The following is an 8,524-nucleotide window of genomic DNA, read 5'->3' as shown; positions in this document are numbered from 1 at the left end:
ACACAAGATGCTTCCTCATCCCTAGCTTTTAAGATTAGCAGAGTGATTTTCCAAGTACACCTTCACCATCGAGCATATAAAAGGCACCAAGAACTTGATCCCAGACATGCTCACCAGACCACCCAAAACACAAACTTTACTCCTCCCCTAATTCTTATGGCCTCCTCTTCCAACCTACCTCCACCCAACCAAGACTTTCCTACTGATGACCTCCTCCTCTTGCTCAAGAAATGGTTCTTAACCACACTCTTGACCTACAGGCTAAGGACAAGCTGTTTAACCTCCAAGACTACCTTCTTCTTAACTATGATATGTCTTCCCTTTGTTTTCAAAGCTTAGGCATCCACCCTAAATATCCTTTCATTCATCTTTTCACTTTCAAACCCTCTGGATTGTTCCCCAAAGAACTCTACTTCTTCCTATGGTATTTCTGTCACCTGTACCATATTGCCATTGAGTTTCCCACTGATTGCTTTCTTTCCAGCCTTCTCAAGACTTTTGGCCAGCAGACTCTTGGTACTATACTTTGAAGTTCCTCACTTGGTTCCACAACCCCACACAATGGATCTCCCTTCTCCAAAATGAAAAATCCAAATGGCCCCATCCCGAACTTTGCTGAATTGAAGTACATCGTAGTGCATCTCAAAATAAGTCTGTTAACCAGGCTTTTGCCCATTTGTTCTTTATTTTCATATTCCACAGGCCTTTCAAAGCTTCAACAGACAATCTGGTTATGAGTTTTCCACAAGTTACCGTCTACAAAACTCATCCTTACTCCCTGTATGAGCACCCCTTAGACAACCTCCCGGAACTCAGGACTTTGCAAAAAACAGTGTGCCTAAAAAACAACATTATTCCTGATGAAATCTGGCCTAAAGAAACAGATCCTGATGAAGAAATTGACTATGATTTGTATGACCCTCAATATTCTGCTCATCTCCATGACCTGCAAATGCGGTACAAAAACAAAAAACTCAAGCAGATAATTTTGGGCATCCCAACACTTCTGGAACCACATAAGATGGAAATGGTTGCGGATGATGACTATATGTTGGCCCTACAAGTCCAAACTACTCGAGATCAGGATAACCTATCAGATCAGAATCTCTTTCCAGATCATGAACCTATTCTCAGTTGATGTTCGGATTCGTTTGTCATTTGTATCATCAGGGTATATTATTAAGTGTGTTTCAGTACTTTCTGATGTAATCAGTAATGTAAGTAAATTAAGTGTACTTCAATATGATGTAATGAGTGATGTATGCAAAAGCCTCAAATATAGTATATATAGAGGCTGCGTGTAATGTTGAAAGACAAAATCTTAAGAGGGTAAACATCTCGAAGGAGAAGCCTCTTAAATAAAAAACTTATTTTTTTAATTCTCTATTCTTCAAGTTTTTTTTTTCTATTTACATTCAAAAACTTCTAGTTTTTGATTATTCAATGAGACATGACACTAGTAAATAGATGTTGAGTGCAATAAATTAAAAAAAAAAGGGTATATGTCTAACAATTAATCAAAAGAGATTCGGGCAAGGCTATAGACTATAGACTCGGGATATGTCGCCCCAGGGTATCGACCGCGTGTCCCAATAAATTTTTTTGTGGCAGAACCTCTGATAAGACCACACCTCCAATTAAACACATCCACGTACCCGCATACCTTTCGATTTCCATTATTATACCCCACCACATATTTCAATTCGTGGCAAGCATTCCCATCACAAGCGACATCGTTTCCTTACCACCAAAATACAATATAACCCCCCCTCCCCCCCTCCCTGATCTTCATTCAGACAAAACCAGAAAAGAAAAAAAAAAAACGATGCCGTTCTTTTCTCGAGATGATGATGACCAGGTCGACGATTACGATGAGTACGATCCCACCCCATACGGTGGCGGATACGACATTGCCTTAACGTACGGTCGCCCAATCCCACCGTCCGATGAGACCTGCTATCCAATCAGCTCAGTCTCCGGTGAAATTGACTACGATCGCCCCAATTACTCCTCTTACTCTGAGCCATCCGCTTACGCTGATGAAGCTCTTGAAACTGAATACAGCAGCTATGCTCGTCCCAAGCCCCGACCTGGATCCACTTATGGTGAACCTCAACCGGCATACGGTTTCCAGCCTGGAATGAATAGGCCCGGATTGGAGTATGAGTCTGATGGCTATGTGAAGCCGGCCAATGAGGAATATGGAAGGAGACCCGAATCTGAATATGGGTCTGGTGGGTATGGCAAGCCTCAAAGTGAAGAATATCGATCTGGGTATGGAAGGAGACCCGAAAGTGAATATGAGTCTGGTGGGCAAGTGAGGCCAAGCAAGTACGGGTCTGGTTTTGGGCGCAGACAAGAATCAGAGTACGGGTCTGGGAATGAGAGGCCACAGAGTGAGGAATATGGATCTGGGTATGGAAGGAGACCCGAGGGCGAATATGAGTCTGGTGGGTATGAGAAGCCGAGCGAGTATGGGACTGGTTATGGGCGCAGAAAAGAATCAGAGTACGGGTCTGGGTATGAGAAGCCACAGAGTGATGAATATGGATCTGGGTATGGCAGGAGACCGGACTCTGAATATGGGTCTGGATATGAGAAGCCAACTGAGTATGGGTCGGGTTATGGTAGGAAATCGGAAACTGAATATGGATCTGGGTATGAGAAGCCCAGCGAATATGGAGGGGGGACTGTGGAATACGGATCTGGGTATGAGAAGCCCAGCGAATATGGAGGGGGGACTGTGGAATACGGATCCGGGTATGGGAGGAGGCCAGGATCCGAAAATGAAGGAAGTGGGTCAGAGTATGGTTCTCGGTACGGGAGGAAGGAGAGTTATGGGGAAGAGGGAGAAGGGCATGGGGGAAGGAGCCAATATGAGAAGCCAAGTTATGGAGATGATTCACCTAAGAGGTCTAGTTATGCGAGACAGGAGGAAGGAGGAGAGTATGAGAGGCCTTCTTATGGGAGTCGTCGTAGTGATGAGGACGACGAGGATCGTCATAATAAGTATCGTGATGGTGGTGAAGAGGGCTATGGCCGCAAGAAATATGTAGGGTTCTCTCAAATTCTCGGACTTTTTACTTTTTATGCTTATGGTTTTGATGCAACGTGTGATCATTTTCTGTTTCTTGGTAATGTGGGATTTTGTGTTACATTTCCATTTGTGATGTTTTGAGTTGCTGCCTTGTGTTAGATTTTTGGCTTAGCTCTCTTTATGTCTTAGTGATCTAAAACAAGGATTGACGAAAATTAGGAGAAACAATGACCTGGAAGAGTATTGCACTTGACTTCGGTCCCACAGGCAGGATATGATTATGCTCATAAGTAGGACATGTTTGCATTAGTTTAGTGGATTGTTTCTGATAAAGTTTAGTTTAAGTTGAGATTAAATTTAAATTGAAAAACATTTGATTACCAATTCAATTAGTATAACAAATTTAAGTGGTTTCTTGTTTGGACTCGCGACTTCTGTATTTCTTAGAATTTCATCAGGAAAACTTGGTAAATGTTTAGTGTATGCACATCCTACAAATGCTCCAAGGAGATTTATGGTTTTGCTTTTCTGTTTTTGTTTGTTGCTGCTCAGACTTTATGTTCCAGCTTTAAGTATATACGTTAGAAGTTCGTACTTGTTCAGCAATACATCAGGAAAGTTAAGAAGGTGCTTGGTCGTGCGCATCCTATGACTGCATCAAGAAGATTTATGGAATTTTTTTGTTTGTTTGTTTGTCACTGCAATCCACTTTTTGGTCCATTGATCTTTTTTGCCAAGCTCAAAAGATTTTGCTCAGTCCTGTGGTGCCAAGCTCAAAATATTCTAGCCACAATTTCCTTGGATGAGTTCCCTTTTTATTATATTTTTCCAGTAATCCTATATAAGCAGAAAAAATAGAATAAATTATTGCCCTGTGAGGCAGCTACCCACTCATATTTTTGTTACTCTATAGTGTTTTACTGGTGATGAGAATATGTAATGAATTGCAACAGGATGTCTAGTCATTTTACAAACAATTTCACTTATTTTTTGCTTCAAGTCCTGGACCTTCTAGTTTGGAATTGATGATCGAAATGCCCAACACATAGATATTTCCAGCATCACCTGTTTATAATTAGGAGTACTGAACAGTCACAGCTCTGGTATCTTACATGATTAATTCATTGTTTATTGCATTGAGGATCTTAACTTTTCGAGTTTCATTATGAAATTACTATATGCTTGTCTTCTTGGGGGTCTTAGGGAAAAGAAATTTCCATTTCTAGTTTACCTCGAGAAGAATACAATGTTTGAGTGCCCATCTCTCTGTGAAATAGAACTGCTATCAACAAAGTCGTGCGTATAAATTTGCCTTTCTTTTCTGGTATATGTCATTATCTTAATCATATAGTTGAAATTGGCAGGGAGATGACAATTCTGATGATGACGCGGAGAAGAAGCACCGCCGCCACCGAAAGAATTATGATGATGAGTGATCAATAACTGTTAATGGGATTTATGGCACCATTAGCTGCTGCTAAATAAAGGGTTTTGTCATATCTCTGCGATCTGTTGTACTTCTGAATAAAATCCCGAACTTAAAGGGTTTGTGGTGTGTTCTTTAATCTAGCTTTATGATAATGAAAATTATGTGGTCTGGTATGGTGATTTAATCCTTCACTAGCGTTACATTTGGAATGGAGATGGCTAAATGGGACCCCCCTTCCTTTCTGGAATTTCTCCCAGAATAGATGGGTTCCATTGAGTCTCTGCAATCTGCTGTACTTCTGAATAAAATCCCGAACTTAAGGGTTTGCTTTATGATAATGAAAATTATGTGGTCTGATATGGTGTGGATTTAATATTTTACTAGCGTTACATTTGGAATGGGGATGGCTAGATGGGATCCCATTTCCTTTCTGGAATTTCTCTCAGTATGGCTTGACCTTAAGGGACACTAACGGGATTACATTGCATGAGGCGGGGGCAACATTAGACTTTAGCTATATTGTACTTGAATATAACTGGAGAGATTGAAACGGTATAGCCCTCGAATTTGTTCTATTTTATAGCTTACAAATAGCTTGTTTCTTGTGGGATGGTTTGATTTCTTAGAAGCTAGGCCATTGCATTCTGGCTAGGCTTCCTCGGTGCTTGGTGATTAGAACTCGTTGCCATGCATAAAAAGTTGAAACAGTAATTGGCTTCCAAAAATACGGTTCAACTGTTTCATGGCTGAACTAAATTCCTAGTAAATTGAACTGCAAGATAAGGGTCAGCATCCAATTCGTATTGATGACGATTGGGATAGCTCCGAGTATAACCATGACACTTTTAACTGATGTATGTACCTCAGGAAACAAGGACCAACTATACTGGGGTTATTCCTTTTAACTAATCTGTAATTCCGGAAGCAGCACAATTAATATAAAAGTTGTGCTCTTAATTCAAAATTAACGAGGTAGAAAATTCTTTCCCAGATCTTTAATTTGAATTGCTTCCAAGAACATGCACATAAAGAAGGGATGGGTCAGATGCCTGTTATTAATATAAAAGTTTATTTTGCATTTTTAACATTAGTTTATATTAATATAATCTAATAATTAAAAAAAAAAAACAAAGCTTGCTAGGTAATTTGCTTTTCATCTCACTAATGCACCCATAGTTTTAAAACCCGACCCGGTCATCGACCTAGTCGAGTGATCGGGTCAACGGGTCAGGTGGGTTCACCCGGGTTGACCCGGGTCAACCCAAAAAAAAACCTATAAAAAAAACACATAACTAGTTACAATATAACACTTACATAAACCAAATTTAAATTATAAACCAACAACATAAATTTAATTCAATATCCAAAACACAAACAAAATATAAATTCTAAAATATTAAAACAAAACATCCAACCACATAAATTCTAAAATATTTAAAACAAAACATCCAACCACATAAATTCTAAATCAACACATTCACTTTTGTTGAATGAACACATTAAGTTCTTCTGTGTCCATAGAAGCAAAATTTGGATCAAATGTCGATGGAATTGAGTCAATCTCGTCAACACCTAATAAATCATCAGCATGCTCCTTTGAAACTTCATCGTCACAATCATCTTCAATATCATTAACATTTATGACATCTACATTTCAAACACAATTAATAAATAAATATTATGTGTTAAACAAAACTTTATTTTAAATAATATTTATCACTAAATAATCAATCATTAATTACCATCATCTAAAGTATCTTGTATGGTCATAGTTGATAGAGCTTGGTGAAAACTCTCTGCTTCTTCAGCTGTCAAGATTGACGGGTCATCTTCTACTACCCAATTTTCAATGTCACAAACTGTCTCAACATTAATTAGATCATAATTTCGTCCTTTCCAATAATTCCTATATATTAAAAGTGAAGATAAACACAATATAAGTATTAATAATGTTACTAAACAAGATAAAATAATATTTAAGGAATTAGAGAAAAGAAAAATACTTTTGTTTCAATCTTAGATTGCAGTGGACGTAAACAAGGTCATTAAGCCTTTGGTGCTCCAATCTATTTCTCTTCTTGGAATGAATATGTTCAAACATACTCCAATTTCTCTCACATCCCGAAGAACTACAAGTTTGACTTAACACTCGTATAGCCAACTGTTGTAGATTTGGAGCGCTGGTTCCATATGTCATCCACCATTCATCTATATAAAAATATAATAAGTAAAAGGAGACTATATCAAATAATATTTTTAAATATAAAAATTATATACCTGGAGGCATAAGGGTGCGATTATTTATTGCGGACACTCGACCAAAGTCATGTTTAGCATTCCTAAACAACTTCATCTCACCTGTAATCTTACTTTGCAATGGTAGATTTCCATGTGCATACTTCTCAAGAACATCTAGAAGTCCAGAAATGGTGCTCATATGTTTATCCATTATATTTGCATCATATTGAAATCGAGGATTCAACCAAAATGCCGCTGCATAAAGATGTCTATAAAATTGTCCATCCCACCGATTACTGATAATGTCTATGAAAGGTTTCACTCTAGCCTTTCTCTTTTGAAATCTCCTCATCATTTCTTCTTTTGCATGATGAATAGCATCATACAAATATCCCATCGAAGGTCTATCATCACCATCAACCATTCGTAGAACTCGAATTAAAGGCTCACTCATTCGCACAATTATTTCACATTCTTCCCAAAACAGAGAGTCTAGCACACTCTCAACAAACTTTTTTCCTTTGCTATCTTTAGCATACCATTCCCTAGATGTCACCATAGCTCTCAACTCATCTTTATGAGCTAAAATGCTTTGCAATGCAATGAAATTGGTAGCAAAACGAGTAGGAGCTAGACGAAGTATTTCTTTTCCTCCAGTGAACTTCCTCATCAAATATAATGGATAACAATGATTATAAATGTACTTTGTGATAGCAGAAGCATGCTCAACAACACAACAAACCGATTGCAATTTACCAATGTCCTGGAGTATGAGGTTGATGCAATGAGCAGCACAAGGAGACCAAAATATTGAAGAAAATTCTTCCATCAATAACTTGCCAGCAGCAACATAATTTGCAGCATTATCAGTCACCATATGCACAATGTTTTCTACCCCAACATACAAAACAACCTCTCTAAACAACTGATACAACAATCTAGCAGTCTTTGAGACATCTGATACATCCACGGTTTTCAAAAAAATTGTTCCTTTAGGACAATATACTAAGAAGTTAATTAAAGTCCTCCTCTTCTGATCTGTCCATCCATCAGCCATTAATGTGCAACCAGTCTTCTTCCAAATCTCTCGATAAGTCTCAACATAAATCTTGACTTCATCAACCGCTTTTGCCAAGTAATAACCACGAATAGCATGCAAGTTTGGTCCTTTATAACCAGGACCCATGGCTGTTACAACATCTATGGCATGCTGATAATACATAGAATTAACAGCATTAAATGGCACACATGCATCAATCATCCACTTCGCTAAAGTAAGATCACATCGTTCAACTGCTTCCTTCCTTTGCCAACAATTCTGAATAGACTTTTGAGCACCAGGAGTTGTTCTCGGCATGAAATATGTCCCTAATGTTGCAGATTTCTTCTGCTTTCCACAACTTGTAGTCGATTGTTTTACAGTGCTGGTGCTTTGAATCTTTTTCTTTTTTGCAACCTTCGGTGGTAACATATGTTTTTTAGTACTGACATCCTCATCATCATCTTCTAATTGCCTAATCATCATCTCTTCATGCTCCTTTTGTCGTGCATTAAATGGATTGAATTCTGCTTGCATTTCTCTTAACTCTTTTTTTTTTTGTTTCAGCATTTCCTTTAAGATTCAAAAGCATTTGATGTCGAACATCAGGAGGACATTTATGACATTGTTCAACTTCTCCTTTAGCTCCAGCTAAATGTTACTTAAATCGATTAATGCCACCACCCGCAAATACTTTAGCACAATATAAACAAACTAATTTTGTTTTTTTACACCCAACACTAAGTTCAGGAGCTTCTCTATAATGACCCCATGCCAAATC

The 8,524-nt window shown here is 38.3% G+C and overlaps 2 protein-coding genes across 2 annotated transcripts; one reads left to right on the top strand and one right to left on the bottom strand.

Annotated features, from left to right (window-relative positions):
* Positions 1-1,776: 1,776 nt before the first annotated feature.
* On the top strand, positions 1,777-4,823 carry LOC133698254 (uncharacterized protein At5g39570-like). The gene is made up of 2 exons (XM_062121121.1): positions 1,777-3,052; positions 4,402-4,823. Exons 1-2 carry the CDS (start codon positions 1,826-1,828, stop codon positions 4,471-4,473), a joined length of 1,299 nt encoding a protein of 432 aa, XP_061977105.1. The 5' UTR covers positions 1,777-1,825; the 3' UTR covers positions 4,474-4,823.
* Positions 4,824-5,943: 1,120 nt separating this feature from the next.
* LOC133700044 (uncharacterized) lies at positions 5,944-8,280 on the bottom strand. Its single transcript, XM_062123613.1, has 3 exons — positions 6,744-8,280; positions 6,209-6,325; positions 5,944-6,086 (listed from the first exon to the last, which is right to left on the bottom strand). The coding sequence occupies exons 1-3, from the start codon at positions 8,278-8,280 to the stop codon at positions 5,944-5,946; spliced, it is 1,797 nt and encodes a 598-aa protein (XP_061979597.1).
* Positions 8,281-8,524: the final 244 nt, after the last annotated feature.

The sequence above is a fragment of the Populus nigra genome, chromosome 7, assembly GCF_951802175.1.
Source record: "Populus nigra chromosome 7, ddPopNigr1.1, whole genome shotgun sequence".
In the NCBI taxonomy this organism is placed as follows: Eukaryota; Viridiplantae; Streptophyta; class Magnoliopsida; order Malpighiales; family Salicaceae; genus Populus; species Populus nigra.
Note: the sequence above shows the minus strand (reverse complement) of the source record. Positions and strands in the feature narration are given on the sequence as shown.